Raw genomic sequence first — 24451 nt, forward strand, 5'->3', positions numbered from 1 at the left:
TTTGTCACAGTCATAGGATTTCATTTGTCACTTTGATGAGAGCTATTTCGGTACTGTGGCAGGGGCGGAAACCTGATTGGAGGGATTCAAACGTGGAGTGCTGGGAAAGATGGTCACGGATTTAGGAGGCGACAATAGGTTCAAGGACTTTGGAGAGGAAAAGGAGGTTGGCGATGGGACGGTAGTTTGCAAGGACAAAGGGGTCAAGGTTTTTTTGAGGAGAGGGGTGATAACGCCAGATTTGAGGGAGAGGGGGACAGTACCTGAGGAGAGAGAACCGTTAACAATATCAGCTAACATGGGAGCTAATAAAGGAAGTTGGGTGGTCAGCAGTTTGGTGGGAATAAGGTTGGGGAAGCAGCAAGTGGGTCGCATGGACAAGATGCACATGGAGAGGTCAAGAGGGGAGATCTGAGAGAAATGGGAAAAAGATACTAGTTCAGGGCTAGGGCAGTGGGGAACTTTAGAGGAACCATCTTAGCTCCTTCAAGTGCAAGGGACACAAATTGAGCATATCTGGCCCACAACTAGTTTAGCCATCCATCACCAGATCTGGCGGGCCTGCATCAAGTGCTATCGGACCTCACTCTCCGCTGCCAAAGCCGCCCAATAATCCAGGATCACCCTGAATGGCATAGACAACCCGGCTTCTTTTCTCCACTATCAACCATCTCCTGAAACCCCTCTCCCATGCCCGCTCCATCCTCACATGCAACAACCAGTACGAAGAGCTCATGGATTTCTTTGTCATTAAGATTGAGACCATCTGTTCAGCTGCCTCTGCTGCTTCCGCACCTCCCCTAGCACACCGGGCCAAACCTGCCCCCAGGCTCTTCCCTTACTGAGTGCTAATCCTGTGTCTTTGTCTAGTTTCTCTCCTATCTCCCCTGCTGCACTCTCTCATCTCAGCTTGTCTATGAGACCCATCCCCTGCTCTCTTGACACCCTTCCCACCAAACTGCGGACCACCCAACTTCCCTTCCTGCCGCCATGCTAATTGACATAAATTATTCCCTCTCTGCATGTACTGACCATCTATCAAAACTGCTCTTGAGAGACCTGCAGCTGGACAGCAGAGAGGGGAGCAAAAGAGAGGGAGAAGCAAAGGGGTGAGCAGCAGAGGGGGCGCTGCACAGATAGGGGGCAGCAGAGGGTGCGCTGCACAGAGAGGGGGCAGCAGAGGGGGCGCTGCACAGAGAGGGGGCAGCAGAGGGGGCGCTGCACAGAGAGGGGGCAGCAGAGGGGGCGCTGCACAGAGAGGGGCAGCAGATGGGGCGCTGCACAGAGAGGGGGCAGCAGAGGGGGCACTGCACAGAGAGGGGGCAGCAGAGGGGGCGCTGCACAGAGAGGGAGCAGCAGAGGGGGCGCTGCACAGAGACGGGGCAGCAGATGGGGCGCTGCACAGAGAGGGGGCAGTAAGGGGGGTGCTGCACAGAGAGGGGGCAGCAAAGGGGGTGCTGCACAGAGAGGGGGCAGCAGAGGGGGCGCTACACAGAGAGGGGGCAGCAGAGGGGGCGCTGCACAGAGAGGGGGCAGCAGAGGGGGCGCTGCACAGAGAGGGGGCAGCAGAGGGGGCGCTGCACAGAGAGGGGGCAGCAGATGGGGCGCTGCACAGAGAGGGGGCAGCAAAGGGGGCGCTGCACAGAGAGGGTGCAGCAGATGGGGCGCTGCACAGAGAGGGGGCAGTAAAGGGGGCGCTGCACAGAGAGGGGGCAGCAGAGGGGACGCTGCACAGAGAGGGGGCAGCACAGAGAGGGGGCAGCAGAGGGGATGCTGCACAGAGAGGGGGCAGCAAAGGGGGTGCGGGGCAGCAGAGGGGGAGCTGCACAGAGAGGGGGCAGCAGAGGGGGCGCTGCACAGAGAGGGGGCAGTTAAGGGGGCACTGCACAGAGAGGGTGCAGCAGAGGGGGCGCTGCACAGAGAGGGGGCAGTAAAGGGGGCGCTGCACAGAGAGGGGGCAGCAAAGGGGGCACTGCACAGAGAGGGGGCAGCAGAGGGGGCGCTGCACACATAGGGGGCAGCAGAGCGGGCGCTGCACAGAGAGAGGGCAGCAGAGGGGGCGCTGCACAGAGAGGGGGCAGCAGAGGGGGCGCTGCACAGAAAGGGGGCAGCAGAGGGGCGCTGCACAGAGAGAGGGCAGCAGAGGGGGCGCTGCACAGAGAGGGGGCAGCAGAAGGGGCGCTGCACAGAGAGGGGGCAGCAGAGGGGGTGCTGCACAGAGAGAGGGCAGCAGAGGGGGTGCTGCACAGAGAGAGGGCAGCAGAGGGGGTGCTGCACAGAGAGGGCGGCAGAGGGGGCGCTGCACAGAGAGGGGGCAGCAGAGGGGGTGCTGCACAGAGAGGGCAGCAGAGAGGGTGCTGCACAGAGAGGGGGCAGCACAGGGGGCGCTGCACAGAGAGGGGGCAGCAGAGGGGGCGCAGCACAGAGAGGGGGCAGCAGAGGGGGTGCTGCACAGAGAGAGGGCAGCTCACAGGGGCGCTGCACAGAGAGGGGGCAGCTCACAGGGGGCACTACCCACGACACAGGACGTACAGGCCGAGGCTGAGTTTCCTTGACATGTCCGAACAGCAGTGTTTCAGGAGGCTCAGGTTGTTGTGTCAGGTGGTGGCAGACATCTGCAGCCTCCTAGAAGAAGACCTGCTCCCTTCTGGACCTGGTTGGCCACCAGTGGCTGTAAAAGTGACCACAACCCTCAACCTTTTTGCCTCCGGATCCTTCCAGGACACGACCGGAGACATATCCAGGATCTCCCAGTCGGCAGCCCAACAATATATAAGAGAGGTGAGTGATGGCCTGTTTGCCAAGGCTGGCAATTGTGTCAACATCACCTGAGGTGAGGCTAGTCAGAATGAGCGGACACTCGGGTTTGTATCTCTGGCTGGCTTCCCACAGGTGCAGGGCATCATCGACTGCACACACGTGGCAATCTGTGCACCCCAGATCAACCAGGAGTATTCGTCAACCACAAGGGCTTCCAATCCATCAATGTGCAGCTGCTGTGCAACCGGAAGGTTCCCGGGGAGCTGCCACGGTGCTTTCATCCTGCGGTAGTCCAAGCTCTCTGATGTCTTTGGAGCTGCAAGCAGACTTAAGGCATGGCTGCTAGGAGACAAAGGTTACCCACTTCAAACTTGGCCGATGACACCCGTGAAAACCCACCAATGAAGCCCAAGAGCAGTACAACAAAAGCCATATGACAACCAGATGTGTCACAATCGGCATGCTCAAGATGTGCTTCAGGTGCCTGAACAGACCTGGAGGCGCCCTTCATTACGCACCAGCCAGGGTGTCCAGAATGATCGTGGTGTGCTGCGCTCTGCACATCATTGCGCAGGATAGGCTCCACAGGAGGAACAAGGCGCTGAGCGCACACAATCTACAGGTGGATCCGAGGAGGAAGAGGAGCAGGAGCAAGAGGAATATGGCAACCCCAATGCAGCACCAGCCACTCACATTGCTGTCCGGGTGCCAGGGAATCCCTTATGGCTGTAAGGTTCAGTTAGATGCCAGCACTGGACCGATGTAGCAATCACACCCAACAGCCACTCTCCTCGCTCCTCTCCTCAATCCCACTAAAACAAAGCAGTTCTATAAACAACCAATCACCTATTACACATCCATTGATCTGTCATCCTATTTAAGGTATCCAGAGATGTTGTGATCAAGGGCTGCATGGTCTCATTTGATTGCCGTGATTGATGTGCCATGAGGAATTGTACTCACCCTTCCTGACCTGGTTAGGTCATTATAGCGCTTCCTGCACTGAATCCAGGAACGTGGCACAATGCTCCTGCTGCTCACTTCCTGGGCCACCTCCAGCCAGGCCTCCTTTGTGCCAGCAGCAGGTTTCTTCTTCCCATTGCTGGCGAAGAGGATTTCTCTCTGGCTCCTGACAGCATTCAGCAGTACATCGAGCGATGCATTATTAAAGTGGGACGCAGCCTTTGAGCGTCCTGAGTCCCTTTGTACAATGGCTGTCTCTGGGCAAAAACTCCCAACTCCTCCAAATTCCATCTTTGAAATGGACCTTTAAATACTCGAGTTGAGATTATGTCAGGCAGGTCCGCACCACGCCCGGTGCCGCGCATTCGATGTCAAACCCGGAAGCAAAATGATAATGAGGTAGCCATGTTAAAATTCCACAGACAGAGATGCTGAAATTCCTTCCTGATTTCCCACCCGACGTTGCACATCCCGCTCCAAACACACCGCGGAGTTATTATTGGGGCCATTGTCTCAGGCTGATCCAAAATGTTCCAAACCTCAGCATTCTATTAGACCCCGACTTCAGCTTCCAACCCCATATCTTTTCCATCGCGAAGACTGCCTACTTCCACTTCCGTAACATCACCCACCATGTGCTGCTGAAACCCTCATCCATGCCTCTGTCCCCTCCAGACTCGGCTGTTCTCCTGCCCGGCCTCCAATGTTGCACTCTCCATAACCTTCAGCTCATCCAAATCTCTACTGCCCATATCGTGTCCCACATCCCAAGTCTCACTCACTCATCACCACTGTCCTTACTGAACTACATTGGCTCCAGGTCCCCCAATCCATTCATGGCCCAGCCTTTCCCTATCTCTGTAACCTACTTCAGCCCTAAAACCTGAGCTTTCTCCTTGTCCTCCCTACAATTGTGTTGTGTGTTCAGAACTCTCAAAGGAATACACATCCTCACCTCGTGTGAGGAAACATCAAAGTCAACAGCAAGCAAGAATAATGATGGTGATGCGACCATTAGTCTATTCACGGTATCATTAAACTCCAAACTGGTATCAGAACAGCCTCTTAGCTGCCATTTGTGTACAAGCTATTCTAACCTGTGCCACGGTGTGTTTCTGGGTTGAGAGCTAAAGCTGTCTTTCCATTTCAGTTCCACAGATGTTCAGTGAAATGAAAGCGTCATTGGCCAATTTCAAGATGGAACTTTCCCAGATAAAGAGTAACAGTAAGTGTTAAATGCCAGTCAGGATCTCCAGTTCAAAGGGCTCTCTAGTTTTTCAGATGGTCTGCTCATTCTTCGCGGATTGATCTCCAGTGCATTTCACACTGGAGTGTTTGGTTTGGTTCGAATTTTGAACCAATCAAGTATAAGTGGATTTGATTGGTTCACATTTCCCATGGGCCCATTATAAAAGCACTACAGATTTTTATGTTGTGAACACATTGGGGGAATTCCCAGAGAAGAAAATTAAATAGATAATAAATGAGTGTACATGTACTGTACAGTTAAAATCAATAGAATCTTACAGCACGGAAGGAGGTCATTCAGCCCATCACGTGTGCTGGCTCTCTGGGATTACAACAGTGACTACACTTCAAAAGTACTTCATTGGCTGTAAAGCACTTTGAGACGTCCGGTGGTCGTGAAAGGCACTGTATAAATAAAAGTCTTTCTTTTTTTCCGACATTATTTCTGGTTTGCCATTCCATGTCTTAAAAACCGTTTGTATAAAACAATTCCTAACCTCTCCCTTCATTGTGTTGCTGATCATCTTCAAATCTTCAGTTGATGCCCTCCGGTTACCAACTCACCAAACAGTGGAAGCAGTTTTGTCTGTTTTCTCCTGTGAAAATCTCTCGTGTTCGAAAGCAAAATTGATCTTGTTCTACAAACAGTGCCACACGATCTCAAGTGTTGTTCCTCTTTCAGTTACAGGAACGTCTGAGGAGACAAGAAGCTCAGTCGCTGAACTTAGGACTGACATTTCACAGCTGAAGGAGAGTAAGTTTAATAACCATCAGGGAGACTTTGATCTCCAATTATTCATACTGGAAACTATCAGAATGGTGACACTGGGATCAGGTGGATTGTAAATACTGCACAGATACTGATCACTGGCTCTGGTTACTACAGACATTTATATTGATGCACAGAGTGGGATTAAACGGAATGGAATGAACAGAGTGCTTTATTTGGGAGTTTGGAAAGAGTGGAAATTTGGAGAAGAGGGGGAAGGAGTTGCTGCTTCTTGCCTACGCTACTTGTAGTGCTTTGTGTTACAGGCAGATATTTAATTTCAGTACCCTTAACTTAATCTAGATCAAGTAAGCAGTCAAGAAACTACACTATAAACTAAGTTACCTAAATACAAATTTATTAAATAAAACAAGGTCATATTGGGATGGCAGTGTAGGCGGTGTGCCGCAACTGCAGCATGTGGGAGATTGTGGAGAGCTTTGTGATCCCGGACAACCACGCTTGCAGTAAGTGCCTGCATCTTGAGGAACATCAGCTCAGAGTTTTTGAGCTGGAGTCTGAGGTACAGACATTGCGGGGCATCAGGGATGGGGAGAGTTACCTGGGTACTTTGATCCAAGAGGCAGTCACACCCCTTAGGTTAGATAGTGGTACAGGTCTGGTTAGTGGTCAGGGACAGGAGGGTGTGATTGCAACTCAGGCAGGTAAGGGGACTCCAGGTACAGTGCTGGAGGAGCCTCGGCCTTTGCCGTTGTCCAACAACTATGAGGTTCTTGCTCCGTGTGTGGATGAGGGAAAAGCCTGCAGGATGGATGAGCAAGCTGACCTGGGTGGGTAAGGCATCCTGTGCCGACGCCTGTTGGCCCTTCTCCATCTGGCCATGACTGGCACTGGGGACGCTGCACAGAGAGGGGCCAGCAGATGGGGCGCTGCACAGAGAGGGGGCAGTAGAGGGGGCGCTGCGCAGAGAGGGGGCAGTGGAGGGGGCGCTGCACAGAGAGGGGGCGCTGCACAGAGAGGGAGCAGCAGAGGGGGCACTGCACAGAGAGGGGGCAGTAAAGGAGGTGCTGCACAGAGAGGGGGCAGCAGAGGGGGCGCTGCACAGAGAGGGGGCACTGCACAGAGAGGGGGCAGCAGAGGGGGCGCTGCACAGAGAGGGGGCAGCAGAGGGGGCGCTGCACAGACGGGGCAGCAGAGGGGGCGCTGCACAGAGAGGGGGCAGCAGAGGGGGCGCTGCACAGAGAGGGGGCAGCAGAGGGGGCGCTGCACAGAGAGGGGGCGCTACACAGAGAGGGGGCAGCAGAGGAGGTGCTGCACAGAGAGGGGGCAGCAGAGGGGGCGCTGCACAGAGAGGGGGCAGCAGAGGGGGCGCTGCACAGAGAGGGGGCAGCAGAGGGGGCGCTGCACAGAGAGGGGGCAGCAGAGGGGGCGCTGCACAGAGAGGGGGCAGCAGAGGAGGTGCTGCACAGAGAGGGGGCAGCTCACAGGGGGCGCTACCCTCGACACAGGACGTACAGGCCGAGGCTGAGTTTCCTTGACATGTCCGAACAGCAGTGTTTCAGGAGGCTCAGGTTGTCATGTCAGGTGGTGGCAGACATCTGCAGCCTCCTAGAAGAAGACCTGCTCCCTTCTGGACCTGGTTGGCCACCAGTGGCTGTAAAAGTGACCACAACCCTCAACCTTTTTGCCTCCGGATCCTTCCAGGACACGACCGGAGACATATCCAGGATCTCCCAGTCGGCAGCCCAACAATATATAAGAGAGGTGAGTGATGGCCTGTTTGCCAAGGCTGGCAATTGTGTCGACATCACCTGAGGTGAGGCTAGTCAGAATGAGCGGACACTCGGGTTTGTATCTCTGGCTGGCTTCCCACAGGTGCAGGGCATCATCGACTGCACGCACGTTGCAATCCGTGCACCCCAGATCAACCGGGAGTATTCGTCAACCACAAGGGCTTCCAATCCATCAATGTGCAGCTGCTGTGCAACCGCAAGGTTCCCGGGGAGCTGCCATGGTGCTTTCATCCTGCGGTAGTCCAAGCTCTCTGATGTCTTTGGAGCTGCAAGCAGACTTAAGGCATGGCTGCTAGGAGACAAAGGTTACCCACTTCAAACTTGGCCGATGACACCCGTGAAAACCCACCAATGAAGCCCAAGAGCAGTACAACAAAAGCCATATGACAACCAGATGTGTCACTTAGCAAGCAATCGGCATGCTCTAGATGCGCTTCAGGTGCCTGGACACATCTGGAGGCGCCCTTCATTATGCACCAGCCAGGGTGTCCAGAATGATCGTGGTGTGCTGCGCTCTGCACATCATTGCGCAGGATAGGCTCCACAGGAGGAACAAGGCGCTGAGTGCACACCATCTACAGGTGGATCCGAGGAGGAAGAGGAGCAGGAGCAAGAGGAATATGGCAACCCCAATGCAGCACCAGCCACTCACATTGCTGTCCGGGTGCCAGGGATTCCCTTATGGCTGTAAGGTTCAGTTAGATGCCAGCACTGGACCGATGTAGCAATCACACCCAACAGCCACTCTCCTCGCTCCTCTCCTCAATCCCACTAAAACAAAGCAGTTCTATAGACAACCAATCACCTATTACACATCCATTGATCTGTCATCCTATTTAAGGTATCCAGAGACGTTGTGATCAAGGGCTGCATGGTCTCATTTGATTGCTGTGATTGATGTTCCATGAGGAATTGTACTCACCCTTCCTGACCTGGTTAGGTCATTATAGCGCTTCCTGCACTGAATCCAGGAACGTGGCACAATGCTCCTGCTGCTCACTTCCTGGGCCACCTCCAGCCATGCCTCCTTTGTGCCAGCAGCAGGTTTCTTCTTCCCATTGCTGGCGAAGAGGATCTCTCTCCGGCTCCTGACAGCATTCAGCAGTACATCGAGCGATGCATTATTAAAGTGGGATGCAGCCTTTGAGCGTCCTGAGTCCATTTGTACAATGGCTGTCTCTGGGCAAAAACTCCCAACTCCTCCAAATTCCATCTTTGAAATGGACCTTTAAATACTCGAGTTGAGATTATGTCAGGCAGGTCCGCACCACGCCCGGTGCCGCGCATTCGATGTCAAACCCGGAAGTAAAATGATAATGAGGTAGCCATGTTAAAATTCCACAGACAGAGATGCTGAAATTCCTTCCTGATTTCCCACCCGACATTGCACATCCCGCTCCAAACACACCGCGGAGTTATTATTGGGGCCATTGTCTCAGGCTGATCCAAAATGTTCCAAACCTCAGCATTCTATTGGACCCCGACTTTAGCTTCCAACCCCATATCCTTTCCATCGCGAAGACTGCCTACTTCCACTTCCGTAACATCACCCACCATGTGCTGCTGAAACCCTCATCCATGCCTCTGTCCCCTCCAGACTCGGCTGTTCTCCTGCCCGGCCTCCAATGTTGCACTCTCCATAACCTTCAGCTCATCCAAATCTCTACTGCCCATATCGTGTCCCACATCCCAAGTCTCACTCACTCATCACCCCTGTCCTTACTGAACTACATTGGCTCCAGGTCCCCCAATCCATTCATGGCCCAGCCTTTCCCTATCTCTGTAACCTACTTCAGCCCTAAAACCTGAGCTTTCTCCTTGTCCTCCCTACAATTGTGTTGTGTGTTCAGAACTCTCAAAGGAATACACATCCTCACCTCGTGTGAGGAAACATCAAAGTCAACAGCAAGCAAGAATAATGATGGTGACGCGACCATTAGTCTATTCACGGTATCATTAAACTCCAAACTGGTATCAGAACAGCCTCTTAGCTGCCATTTGTGTACAAACTATTCTAACCTGTGCCACGGTGTGTTTCTGGGTTGAGAGCTAAAGCTGTCTTTCCATTTCAGTTCCACAGATGTTCAGTGAAATGAAAGCGTCATTGGCCAATTTCAAGATGGAACTTTCCCAGATAAAGAGTAACAGTAAGTGTTAAATGCCAGTCAGGATCTCCAGTTCAAAGGGCTCTCTAGTTTTTCAGATGGTCTGCTCATTCTTCGAGGATTGATCTCCAGTGCATTTCACACTGGAGTGTTTGGCTTGGTTCGAATTTTGAACCAATCAAGTATAAGTGGATTTGATTGGTTCACATTTCCCATGGGCCCATTATAAAAGCACTACAGATTTTTATGTTGTGAACACATTGGGGGAATTCCCAGAGAAGAAAATTAAATAGATAATAAATGAGTGTCCATGTACTGTACAGTTAAAATCAATAGAATCTTACAGCACGGTAGGAGGTCATTCAGCCCATCACGTGTGCTGGCTCTCTGGGATTACAACAGTGACTACACTTCAAAAGTACTTCATTGGCTGTAAAGCACTTTGAGACATCCGGTGGTCGTGAAAGGCACTGTATAAATAAAAGTCTTTCTTTTTTTCCGACATTATTTCTGGTTGGCCATTCCAGGTCTTAAAAACCGTTTGTATAAAACAATTCCTAACCTCTCCCTTCATTGTGTTGCTGATCATCTTCAAATCTTCAGTTGATGCCCTCCGGTTAGCAACCCACCAAACAATGGAAGCAGTTTTGTCTGTTTTGTCCTGTGAAAATCTCTCGTGTTCGAAAGCAAAATTGATCTTGTTCTACAAACAGTGCCACACGATCTCAAGTGTTGTTCCTCTTTCAGTTACAGGAACGTCTGAGGAGACAAGAAGCTCAGTCGCTGAACTTAGGACTGACATTTCACAGCTGAAGGAGAGTAAGTTTAATAACCATCAGGGAGACCTTTGATCTCCAATTATTCATACTGGAAACTATCAGAATGGTGACACTGGGATCAGGTGGATTGTAAATACTGCACAGATACTGATCACCGGCTCTGGTTACTACAGACATTTATATTGATGCACAGAGTGGGATTAAATGGAATGGAATGAACAGAGTGCTTTATTTGGGAGTTTGGAAGGAGTGGAAATTTGGAGAAGAGGGGGAAGGAGTTGCTGCTTGTTGCCTACGCTACTTGTAGTGCTTTGTGTTACAGGCAGATATTTAATTTCAGTACCCTTAACTTAATCTAGATCAAGAAAGTAGTCAAGAAACTACACTGTAAACTAAGTTACCTAAATACAAATTTATTAAATAAAACAAGGTCATATTGGGATGACAGTGTAGGTGGTGTGCCGCAACTGCAGCATGTGGGAGTTTGTGGAGAGCTTTGTGATCCCGGACAACCACATTTGCAGGAAGTGCCTGCATCTTGAGGAACTTCAGCTCAGAGTTTTTGAGCTGGAGTCTGAGGTACAGACATTGCGGGGCATCAGGGATGCGGAGAGTTACCTGGGTACTTTGATCCAAGAGGCAGTCACACCCCTTAGGTTAGATAGTGGTACAGGTCTGGTTAGTGGTCAGGGACAGGAGGGTGTGATTGCAACTCAGGCAGGTAAGGGAACTCCAGGTACAGTGCTGGAGGAGCCTCGGCCTTTGCCGTTGTCCAACAACTATGAGGTTCTTGCTCCCTGTGTGGATGAGGGAAAAGCCTGCAGGATGAATGAGCAAGCTGACCTGGGTGGGTAAGGCCTCCTGTGCCGACGCCTGTTGGCCCTTCTCCATCTGGCCATGACTGGCACTGGGGATGCTGCACAGAGAGGGGGCAGCAGATGGGGCGCTGCACAGAGAGGGGGCAGTAGAGGGGGCGCTGCACAGAGAGGGGCAGTAGAGGGGGCGCTGCACAGAGAGGGGGCAGCAGAGGGGGCGCTGCACAGAGAGGCGGCAGCAGAGGGGGCGCTGCACAGAGAGGGGGCAGCAGAGGGGGCACTGCACAGAGAGGGGGCAGTAAAGGAGGTGCTGCACAGAGAGGGGGCAGCAGAGTGGGCGCTGCACAGAGAGGGGGCAGCAGAGGGGGCGCTGCACAGAGAGGGGGCAGCAGAGGGGGCGCTGCACAGAGAGGGGGCAGCAGAGGGGGCGCTGCACAGAGAGGGGGCAGCAGAGGGGGCGCTGCACAGAGAGGGGGCAGCAGAGGGGGCGCTGCACAGAGAGGGGGCAGCAGAGGGGGTGCTGCACAGAGAGGGGGCAGCAGAGGAGGTGCTGCACAGAGAGGGGGCAGCTCACAGGGGGCGCTACCCTCGACACAGGACGTACAGGCCGAGGCTGAGTTTCCTTGACATGTCCGAACAGCAGTGTTTCAGGAGGCTCAGGTTGTTGTGTCAGGTGGTGGCAGACATCTGCAGCCTCCTAGAAGAAGACCTGCTCCCTTCTGGACCTGGTTGGCCACCAGTGGCTGTAAAAGTGACCACAACCCTCAACCTTTTTGCCTCCGGATCCTTCCAGGACACGACCGGAGACATATCCAGGATCTCCCAGTCGGCGGCCCAACAATATATAAGAGAGGTGAGTGATGGCCTGTTTGCCAAGGCTGGCAATTGTGTCAACATCACCTGAGGTGAGGCTAGTCAGAATGAGCGGACACTCGGGTTTGTATCTCTGGCTGGCTTCCCACAGGTGCAGCGCATCATCGACTGCACACACGTGGCAATCCGTGCACCCCAGATCAACCAGGAGTATTCGTCAACCGCAAGGGCTTCCAATCCATCAATGTGCAGCTGCTGTGCAACCGCAAGATTCCCGGGGAGCTGCCACGGTGCTTTCATCCTGCGGTAGTCCAAGCTCTCTGATGTCTTTGGAGCTGCAAGCAGACTTAAGGCATGGCTGCTAGGAGACAAAGGTTACCCACTTCAAACTTGGCCGATGACACCCGTGAAAACCCACCAATGAAGCCCAAGAGCAGTACAACAAAAGCCATATGACAACCAGATGTGTCACAATCGGCATGCTCAAGATGCGCTTCAGGTGCCTCAACAGACCTGGAGGCGCCCTTCATTACGCACCAGCCAGGGTGTCCAGAATGATTGTGGTGTGCTGCGCTCTGCACATCATTGCGCAGGATAGGCTCCACAGGAGGAACAAGGTGCTGAGCGCACACCATCTACAGGTGGATCCGAGGAGGAAGAGGAGCAGGAGCAAGAGGAATATGGCAACCCCAATGCAGCACCAGCCACTCACATTGCTGTCCGGGTGCCAGGGATTCCCTTATGGCTGTAAGGTTCAGTTAGATGCCAGCACTGGACCGATGTAGCAATCACACCCAACAGCCACTCTCCTCGCTCCTCTCCTCAATCCCACTAAAACAAAGCAGTTCTATAGACAACCAATCACCTATTACACATCCATTGATCTGTCATCCTATTTAAGGTATCCAGAGACGTTGTGATCAAGGGCTGCATGGTCTCATTTGATTGCCGTGATTGATGTACCATGAGGAATTGTACTCACCCTTCCTGACCTGGTTAGGTCATTATAGCGCTTCCTGCACTGAATCCAGGAACGTGGCACAATGCTCCTGCTGCTCACTTCCTGGGCCACCTCCAGCCAGGCCTCCTTTGTGCCAGCAGCAGGTTTCTTCTTCCCATTGCTGGCGAAGAGGATCTCTCTCCGGCTCCTGACAGCATTCAGCAGTACATCGAGCGATGCATTATTAAAGTGGGACGCAGCCTTTGAGCGTCCTGAGTCCATTTGTACAATGGCTGTCTCTGGGCAAAAACTCCCAACTCCTCCAAATTCCATCTTTGAAATGGACCTTTAAATACTCGAGTTGAGATTATGTCAGGCAGGTCCGCACCACGCCCGGTGCCCCGCATTCGATGTCAAACTTGGAGGCAAATGATAATAAAGTAGCTACACTAAAATGCCACAGACAGAGGTGCTAAAATTCCTTCCTGATTTCCCACCCGACATTGCACATCCCGCTCCAAACACACCGCGGAGTTATTATTGGGGCCATTGTCTCAGGCTGATCCAAAATGTTCCAAACCTCAGCATTCTATTGGACCCCGACTTTAGCTTCCAACCCCATATCCATTCCATCGCGAAGACTGCCTACTTCCACTTCCGTAACATCACCCACCATGTGCTGCTGAAACCCTCATCCATGCCTCTGTCCCCTCCAGCCTCGGCTGTTCTCCTGCCCGGCCTCCAATGTTGCACTCTCCATAACCTTCAGCTCATCCAAATCTCTACTGCCCATATCGTGTCCCACATCCCAAGTCTCACTCACTCATCACCCCTGTCCTTACTGAACTACATTGGCTCCAGGTCCCCCAATCCATTCATGGCCCAGCCTTTCCCTATCTCTGTAACCTACTTCAGCCCTAAAACCTGAGCTTTCTCCTTGTCCTCCCTACAATTGTGTTGTGTGTTCAGAACTCTCAAAGGAATACACATCCTCACCTCGTGTGAGGAACATCAAAGTCAACAACAAGCAAGAATAATGATGGTGACAGGACCATTAGCCTATTTACGATATCATTAAACTCCAATCTGGTATCAGAACAGTCTCTTGGCTGCCATTTGTGTACAAACTATTCTAACCTGTGCCACAGTGTGTTTCTGGGTTGGGAGCTAAAGCTGTCTTTCTAATTCAGTTCCACAGGTGTTCAGTGAAATGAAAGCGTCATTGGCCGATTTCAAGATGGAACTTTCCCAGATAAAGAGTAACAGTAAGTGTTAAATGCCAGTCCGGATCTCCAGTTCAAAGGGCTCTCTAGTTTTTCAGATGGTCTGCTCATTCTTCGAGGATTGATCTCCAGTGCATTTCACACTGGAGTGTTTTGCTTGGTTCAAATTTTGAACCAATCAAGTATAAGTGGATTTGATTGGTTCACACTTCCCATCGGCCCATTATAAAAGCACTACAGATTTTTATGCTGTGAACACATTGGGGGAATTCCCAGAGAAGAAAATTAAATAGATAATAAATGAGTGTCCATGTACTGTACAATTAAAATCAATAGAATCTTACAGCACGGAAGGAGGTCATTCAGCCCATCATGTGTGCTGGCTCTCCGGGATTACAACAGTGACTACACTTCAAAAGTACTTCATTGGCTGTAAAGCACTTTGAGACGTCTGGTGGTCGTGAAAGACGCTGTATAAATAATAGTCTTTCTTTCTTTTTTTCCGCCACTATTTCTGGTTGGCCATTCCAGGTCTTAAAAACCATTTGCATAAAACAATTCCTAACCTCTCCCTTCATTGTGTTGCTGATCACCTTCAAATCTTCAGTTAATGCCCTCCAGTTACCAACTCGCCAACCAGTGGAAACAGTTTTGTCTGTTTTCTCCTGTGAAAATCTCTCGTGTTCGAAAGCAAAATTGATCTTGTTCTACAAACAGTGCCACACGATCTCAAGTGTTGTTCCTCTTTCAGTTACAGGAACGTCTGAGGAGACAAGAAGCTCAGTCGCTGAACTTAGGACTGACATTTCACAGCTGAAGGAGAGTAAGTTTAATAACCATCAGTGAGACCTTTGATCTCCAATTATTCATACTGGAAACTATCAGAATGGTGACACTGGGATCGGGTGGATTGATAATACTGCACAGATACTGATCACTGGCTCTGGTTACTACAGACATTTATATTGGTGCACAGAGTGGGATTAAACGGAGTGGATTGAACAGAGTGCTTTATTTGGGAGTTTGGAAAGAGTGGAAATTTGGAGAAGAGGGGGAAGGAGTTGCTGCTTGTTGCCTACGCTACTTGTAGTGCTTTGTGTTACAGGCAGATATTTAATTTCAGTACCCTTAACCTAATCTAGATCAAGTAAGTAGTCAAGAAACTACACTGTAAACTAAGTTACCTAAATACAAATTTAATTAAATAAAACAAGGTCATATTGGGATTGCAGTGCAGGTGGTGTGCCGCAACTGCAGCATGTGGGAGTTAGTGGAGAGCTTTGTGATCCCGGACAACCACGTTTGCAGTAAGTGCCTGCATCTTGAGGAACTTCAGCTCAGAGTTTTTGAGCTGGAGTCTGAGGTACAGACATTGCGGGGCATCAGGGATGGGGAGAGTTACCTGGGCACTTTGATCCAAGAGGCAGTCACACCCCTTAGGTTAGATAGTGGTACAGGTCTGGTTAGTGGTCAGGGACAGGAGGGTGTGATTGCAACTCAGGCAGGTAAGGGAACTCCAGGTACAGTGCTGGAGGAGCCTCAGCCTTTGCCCTTGTCCAACAACTATGAGGTTCTTGCTCCCTGTGTGGATGAGGGAAAAGCCTGCAGGATGGATGAGCAAGCTGACCTGGGTGGGTAAGGCCTCCTGTGCCGACGCCTGTTGGACCTTCTCCGTCTGGCCATGACAGGCACTCTCTCACGGCGTCTCTGAGCCCTCTGAATGCAATGCAGTAAGCCAACTTTTGCACCCATTACAGTCCCCATTAGATGTATCGAATTAATGCTATGGCACTGAAGTTCCGGTTCGGGGCGCACAAAGGGCGTTGCACCATGAAATGACGTCAGGATCAGCGCGCGCAGCTAAGTGGGCACAACAGTTTTGCACCGCCGCTAATTCTTGACTGAAGTTCGCGAGAGGTGCAGATCGCGCCGCGCCCGGGCGCCAGCCGCCTCGCGCCCCGCTTCTCGGCCTCTTAAGGCGCTAGCGGCTGGCGCTAACCACTGAGTTTCTAGGCCCAAGACTTTTACAGATTTATGTAGGAAATCTAAACAATATGATATAAAAGTAACTAACAATAGATGTTTGGAACAATCTTCCACAAATGGCAGTTTATGCTGGGTCAACTGTTAATTTTAAATCTAACCAAAGGTATTAAGGGATTGGGGTAAAGGCAGGTACATGGAGTTAGGTCAGAGATCAGCCACAATCACATTGAGTGGCGGAAAAGGCTCGAGGGGTTAAAAGGCCTCCTCCATTCCTATGTTCCCTTCCCCATCACTAACTCCATCCGATCCATATCGCTAACTTCATCACTTCCCCATCACTAACACCATCCATTCCCCATTTCTAAAACCATCCCATTCCCTTCACTAACTCCACCCGTTCCCCATCACTAAATCCATTCCTTCCCCATCACTAACTCCATCCCTTCCCCATCACTAAATCCATCCCTTCCCCATCACTAAATTCATCACTTCCCCATCACTAACTCCATTGCTTCCACATCATTAAATCCATCCCTTCCCCATCCCGAACACAATCATTTCCCCATCATTAACTCCATCCCTTCCCCATAACTGACTGCATCCCTGCCCCATCACTAACTACATCACTTCCCGATCACTAACTTCATCATTCCCCATCATTAACTCCATTACAGTCCAATCACTAATTCCATCCCTTCCCCATCACTAAATCCATCACTTCCCCATCACTAACTCCATCCCTTCCCCATCATTAAGTCCATCCATGTCCCATCACTAACTCCATCCCTTCCCCATCACTAACTCCATCCCTTCCCCATCACTAATTCCATCCCTTCCCCATCACGAACTCCATCCCTTCCCCATCACTAACTCCATCCCTTCCCCATCACTAACTCCATCCCTTCCCCATCACTAACTCCATCCCTTCCCCATCACAAACTCCATTTCTTCCCATCACTATCTCCATTCCTTCCCCATCACTAACTCCATCCCTTCCCCATCACTAACTCCATCCCTTCCCCATCACTAACTCCATTCCTTCCCCATCACTAACTCCATCCCTTCCCCATCACTAACTCCATCCATTCCCCATCACTAAATCCATCCCTTCCCCATCACTAACTCCATCCCTTCCCCATCACAAACTCCATTTCTTCCCATCACTAACTCCATTCCTTCCCCATCACTAACTCCATCCCTTCCCCATCACTAACTCCATCCCATCCCCATCACTAACTGCATCCCTTCCCCATCACAATCTCCATCACTTCCCCATCACTAACTCCATCCCTTCCCCATCACTGACACCATCCCTTCCCCATCACTAAATCCATTCCTTCCCCATCACTAACTCCATCCCTTCCCCATCACTGACTCCATCCCTTCCCCATCACTAACTCCATCACTTCCCCATCACTAAATCCATCACTTCCCCATCACTAACTCCATCCCTTCCCCATCACTTAGTCCATCCATGTCCCATCACTAACTCCATCACTTCCCCATCACTAACTTCATCCCTTCCCCATCACTAACTCCATTCCTTCCCCATCACAAACTCCATCCCTTCCCCATCACTAGCTCCATCCCTTCCCCATCACTAACTCCATCCCTTCCCCATCACTAACTCCATCCCTTCCCCATCACTAACTCCATCCCTTCCCCATCACTAAATCCATCACTTCCCCATCACTAACTCCATCCCTTCCCCATCACTTAGTCCATCCATGTCCCATCACTAACTCCATCCCTTCCCCATCACTAACTCTATCCCTTCCCCATCACTAACTCCATCCCTTCCCCATCACAAACTCCATCTCTTCCCCATCACTAGCTCCATCCCTTCCCCATCACTAACTCCATCCCTTCCCCATCACTAACTCCATCCCTTCCCCATCACTAACTCCATCCCTTCCCCATCACTAACACCATCCCTTCCCCATTACTAACTCCATCCCTTCCCCATCACTAACTCCATCCCTTCCGCATCACTAACTCCATCCCTTCCCCATCACTAAATCCATCCCTTCCCCATCACTAACTCCATCCCTTCCCCATCACAAACTCCATTTCTTCCCATCACTATCTCCATTCCTTCCCCATCACTAACTCCATCCCTTCCCCATCACTAACTCCATCCCATCCCCATCACTAACTGCATCCCTTCCCCATCACAATCTCCATCACTTGCCCATCACTACATCCATTCCTTCCCCATCACTAACTCCATCCCTTCCCCATCACTGACTCCATCCCTTCCCCATCACTAACTCCATCCCTTCCCCATCACAAAAACCAACCCTTCCCCATCACTAACTCCATCCCTTCCCCATCACAAACTCCATTTCTTCCCATCACTAACTGCATCCCTTCCCCATCACAAACTCCATCCCTTCCACATCACTGACTCCATCCCTTCCCCATTACTAAATCCATTCCTTCCCCATCACTAACTCCATCCCTTCCCCATCACTGACTCCATCCCTTCCCCATCACTAACTCCATCCCTTCCCCATCACTGACTCCATTCCTTCCCCATGACTAACTCCATCCCTCCCCCATCACTGACTCCATCCCTTCCCCATCACTAAATTCATCCCTTCCCCATCACTAACTCCATCCCTCCCGTATCACTAACTCCATCACTTCCCCATCACTAACTCCATCGTTTGCCCATCACTAACTCCATCCTTTCCCCATCACTATCTCCATCATTTCCCCATCAGTAACTCTATCCCTTCACCATCACTTCCCCATCACTAATTCCATCCATTCCCCATCACTAACTCCATCCCTTCCCCATCACGAACTCCATCCCTTCCCCATCCCGAACACAATCATTTCCCCATCATTAACTCCATCCCTTCCCCATTACTGATTGCATCCCTGCCCCTTCACTAACTACATCACTTCCCGATCACTAACTCCATCACTTCCCCATCATTAACTCCATTACGGTCCAATCACTAATTCCATCCCTTCCCCATCACTAAATCCATCACTTCCCCATCACTAACTCCATCCCTTCCCCATCACTTAGTCCATCCATGTCCCATCACTAACTCCATCCCTTCCCCATCATTAACGCCATTCCTTCCCATCACTAACTCCATCACTTCCCCATCACTATCTCCATCCCTTACCCATCAGTAAATCCATCCCTTCCCCATCACTAACTCCATCCCTTCCCCATCACTAACTCCATCCCTTCCCCATCACTAACTCCATCCCTTCCCCATCACTAACTCCATCCCTTCCCCATCACTATCTCCATCCCTTCCCCATCACTAACTCCATCCCTTCCGCAACACTAACTCCATCCCTTCCCCATCACAAACTCCATTTCTTCCCATCACTAACTCCATTCCTTCCCCATCACGAACTCCATCCCTTCCCCATCACTAACTCCATCCCTTCCCCACCACTAACTCCATCCCTTCCCCATCACTAACTCCATCCCTTCCCCATCACTAACTCATCCCTTCCCCATCACGAACTTCATCCCTTCCCCATCACTAAATCCATCCCTTCCCCATCACTAACTCCATTCCTTCCCCATCACTAACTCATCCCTTCCCCATCACAAACTCCATCCCTTCCCCATCACTAAATCCATCCCTTCCCCATCACTAACTCATCCCTTCCCCATCACTAACTCCATCCCTTCCCCATCACTAAATCCATCCCTTCCCCATCACTAACTCCATTCCTTCCCCATCACTAACTCCATCCCTTCCCCATCACTAACTCCATCCCATTCCCATCACTAACTGCATCCCTTCCCCATCACAATCTCCATCCCTTCCCCATCACTAACTCCACCCTTTCCCCATCTATAACTCCATCCCTTCCCCATCACTAAATCCATCCCTACCACATCACTAACTCCATCGAAGTTACCATCACTAACTCCATCACTTCCCCCTCACTAACCCCTTCCCATACCCATCACCAACTCCATCCCTTCCCATCACTTAATCCATCCCTGTCCCATCACTCACTCCATCCCTTCCCCATCACTAACTCCATCCTTCCCTCATCAGTAACTCCATCCCTTCCCCATCAGTAACACCATCCCTTCCCCATCATTAACTCCATCAATTCCCCATTATTAACTCCATCCCTTCCCAATCACTATCTCCATCCCTTCCCCATCACTAACTCCATCCCTTCCCCATCACTAACTCCTTCCCTTCCCCATCAGTAACTCCATCCCGTCCCCATCACTATCTCCATCCCTTCCCCATCACTAATTCCATCCCTTCCCCATCAGTAACTCCTTCCCTTCCCCATCACTAAATCCTTCCCTTCCCCATCACTAACTCCATCCCTTCCCCATCACTGACTCCATCCTTTCCCCATCACTAACTCCATTCCTGCCCCATCAGTAACTCCATCCCATCCCCATCACTAATTCCATCACTTCCCCATTACTAACTCCAAACCATTCCATCACTAACTCCATCCCTTCCCCATCACTAACTCCATTCCTTCCCCATCACTAAAACCATCCCTTCCCCATCACTAACTCGGTCCCTTCCCCATCACTAACTCCATCCCTTCCCCATCACTAACTCCATCCCTTCCCCATCACTAACTCCATCCCTTCCCCATCACTAACTCCATCTCATCCTCATCATTAACTCCATCTCTTCCTCATCACTAACTCCATCCCTGCCCCATCACTAACTCCATCCCTTCGCCATTACTAAATCCATTCCTTCCCCATCACTAACATGATCCCTTTTCCAACATGAGATCCATCCCTTCCCCACCACTACATCCATTCCTTCCGCATCACCATCTCCATTTCTTCCCCATCACTAACTCCATCCCAGTCCCATCACTAAACCCATCCCTTCCCCAACACTAACACCATCACATCCCCATCACCAACACCATCCCTTCCCCATGACTGACTCCATGCCTTCCCCATCACTAAATCCATCCTTTCCCCAACAATAACACCATCACATCCCCATCACCAACACCATCCCTTCCCCATGACTGATTCCATGCCTTCCCCATCACGAACTCCATCCCTTCCTGATCACTAACTCCATCCCTTCACCTTCACTATGTCCATCCCTTCCCCACCAATAAATCCAACACTTCCCCATCACTAACACCATCACTTCCCCATCACTAACTCCTTCCGTTACCCATCACTAACTCCGTCCCTTCCCCATCACTAACTCCATTCCTTCCCCATCACTAACTCCATCCATTCCCCATCACTAACTCCATGCCTTCCCCATTATTAACGCCATCCCTTCCCCATCATTAACTCCATCCTTTCCCCATAACTAACTCCATCCCTTCCCCATCACTGACCACATCCCTTCCCCATCACTAAAACCATCCCTTCCCCATCACTAACTCGGTCCCTTCCCCATCACTAACTCCATCCCTTCCCCATCACTAACTCCATCCCTTCCCCATCACTAACTCCATCCCTTCCCCATCACTAACTCCATCTCATCCTCATCATTAACTCCATCTCTTCCTCATCACTAACTCCATCCCTGCCCCATCACTAACTCCATCCCTTCGCCATTACTAAATCCATTCCTTCCCCATCACTAACATGATCCCTTTTCCAACATGAGATCCATCCCTTCCCCACCACTACATCCATTCCTTCCGCATCACCATCTCCATTTCTTGCCCATCACTAACTCCATCCCAGTCCCATCACTAAACCCATCCCTTCCCCAACACTAACACCATCACATCCCCATCACCAACACCATCCCTTCCCCATGACTGACTCCATGCCTTCCCCATCACTAAATCCATCCTTTCCCCAACAATAACACCATCACATCCCCATCACCAACACCCTCCCTTCCCCATGACTGATTCCATGCCTTCCCCATCACGAACTCCATCCCTTCCTGATCACTAACTCCATCCCTTCACCTTCACTATGTCCATCCCTTCCCCACCAATAAATCCAACACTTCCCCATCACTAACACCATCACTTCCCCATCACTAACTCCTTCCGTTACCCATCACTAACTCCGTCCCTTCCCCATCACTAACTCCATTCCTTCCCCATCACTAACTCCATCCATTCCCCATCACTAACTCCATGCCTTCCCCATTATTAACGCCATCCCTTCCCCATCATTAACTCCATCCTTTCCCCATAACTAACTCCATCCCTTCCCCATCACTGACCACATCCCTTCCCCATCACTAAATCCGTCCCTTCCCCAACACTGAGTCTATCACTTCCCCATCACTAACTCCAAACCATCCCATCACTAATTCCTGCTCTTCCCCATAACTAACTCTTTCACTTCCCCATCACTAACTCCATCCCTTCCCCATCACTAACTCCATTCCTTCCCATCACTAACTCCATCCCTTCCCCATCACGAAATCCATCCCTTCCCCATCATTAACTCCATCCCTTCCCCATCACTAACTCCTTCGCTTCCCCATCACTAACTCCATCCCATCCCCATCACTAATTCCATCCCTTTCCCATCACTAATTCCATCCCTTCCCCATCACTTACTCCATCCCTGTCCCATCACCAAATCCATCCTTTCCCATCACTTACTCCATCCCTGTCCCATCACTCACTCCATCCCTTCCCCATCACTAACTCCATCCCTTCCCCATCATTAACTCCATCCCTTCCCCATCATTAACTCCATCCTTCCCTGGTCATTAATTCCATCCCTTCCCCATCATTAACTCCATCCCTTCCCCATCACTATCTCCATCACTTCTCCATCAGTAACTCCATCCCTTCCCCATCACGAAATCCATCCCTTCCCGTGCACTAAATCCATCCCTTCCCCATCATTGCCAAAATCCTTGTGAGGCATCAAGCTTTGTAAAGTATCTGGCACCTGACATTTCACTGGTGATTCCTTCTCGCTTGGGAATCTGGTAGTGTTCACGTTTTATGTTTGCATTTAAGTCCTTTGGATCCATGCATATTCTTAAGATCATTGTTCTTTTTCTTTACACATACCATGGAGTTAACCCAGTCTGTTGGCTCTTCAACTTTCCTGATGACTCCTAGTGTGGTCATTCTGTCCAGTTCATTCTTGAGCCGGTCACGCAGGGGTGCTGGAACTCTACGTGGAGCATGTACCACTGGCTGAGCATCCTCCTTTAGCTGGATCTTGTAAGTGAATGGTAGAACTCCAAATTCTTTGAACACATCTTGGAAATTATTCACTACAGAATCCATCGAGTCATCTGGTCTGCTTATGGCACAGTTTATACGGTAGACTCTCTTGACCAGTTCTAAGTCCTCACAAGCTTTGTCACCCAGTAGTGAATCAAGTCTTTCAGCCACAACAGAAAACATGAGGTGATGCACTTTGTCTTTGACTGTCACTTTAAGTCTGCATACACCTAAGCTATCTATTTTCTGTCCATTATAGTCCTTCAGTAGTACTGACTTTTTCTGTATTTTGGGCTTTACTTTCATATTGTTAATGTCACTCATACTGATTAAGTTTGCTTTTGCCCCAGTGTCTAGTTTCAAGGTAACTAATGCTCCATTTACCTGCAGTGGGATCATCCATTTGTCCTCTTTTACTGCATTAACTTTATGTTCAGCATTGTCCATTTCTGAGGGCTGCACATTTTCTGTATCCTTTTTGATATTGTCACATGACACCATTCCTACAAAAAATGTCTCACTTAAATCAGTGTCCTCAATTACATTAACTCATTGCCCTTTCTTAGTTTGTACTTTTGAAAAGCATTGTTTGGCAAAGTGATTCTTTCCATTACACTTTGTGCACATTTTTCCAAACGCTGGGCATTGTCTTAACTGGTGTTTGTAACCACAGCATTAACAATTAAAAATTTCACCCTCCGATTGCTTTTCATTTCTGTTCTGCCCACGTTTCTTCCCCTTGTAGGACACAGCACTGACAGCAGCATTATCACTCATTACAATCGCATCATTATTGATTTCACTGAAAGTCTTCACGTGCTTTCGAGCTATCTCGCTGGCTTGGCATATTTTCACTGCATTTTCCAAATTTAGTTCAGTTTCTCTCAACAGACGTTCCCTGACTTTTTTATCATGAATACCAAACACAATCTGGTCACGAATCATGGATGATTTCAGCTCAGAGAAATTACATGTCTGTGCTTTCAGTTTCAGATCAGTTATAAAGCTATCAAAAGTCTCATTTTGCTGCTGTGTCCTTGAACAGAACATGTATCTTTCATAGGTCTCATTCTTTTTGGGAGAGCAATGTGCATCAAATTTTTTTAGCACATCTTCCAATTTTTCTCTGTTCTCCTCTGGATTA

The 24451-nt window shown here is 50.4% G+C and overlaps 1 protein-coding gene across 1 annotated transcript in view; it reads left to right on the plus strand.

Moving 5' to 3' along the window:
* LOC147097577 (uncharacterized) overlaps window positions 1-24451 on the plus strand; it is a 146643-nt gene that overhangs the window by 2946 nt on the left and 119246 nt on the right. Inside the window, exons 3-6 of the mRNA XM_085971415.1 lie at window positions 5654-5725; window positions 9567-9641; window positions 10347-10418; window positions 14137-14211. Of these exons, the coding sequence (XP_085827541.1) occupies window positions 5654-5725; window positions 9567-9641; window positions 10347-10418; window positions 14137-14211 (294 nt within the window). The remainder of the gene's footprint in view (window positions 1-5653; window positions 5726-9566; window positions 9642-10346; window positions 10419-14136; window positions 14212-24451) is intronic.

The sequence above is a fragment of the Somniosus microcephalus genome, chromosome 31 (assembly GCF_052327205.1).
Source record: "Somniosus microcephalus isolate GS21.2 chromosome 31, FLI_Smic_1.0, whole genome shotgun sequence".
NCBI classification, from domain to species: Eukaryota; Metazoa; Chordata; class Chondrichthyes; order Squaliformes; family Somniosidae; genus Somniosus; species Somniosus microcephalus.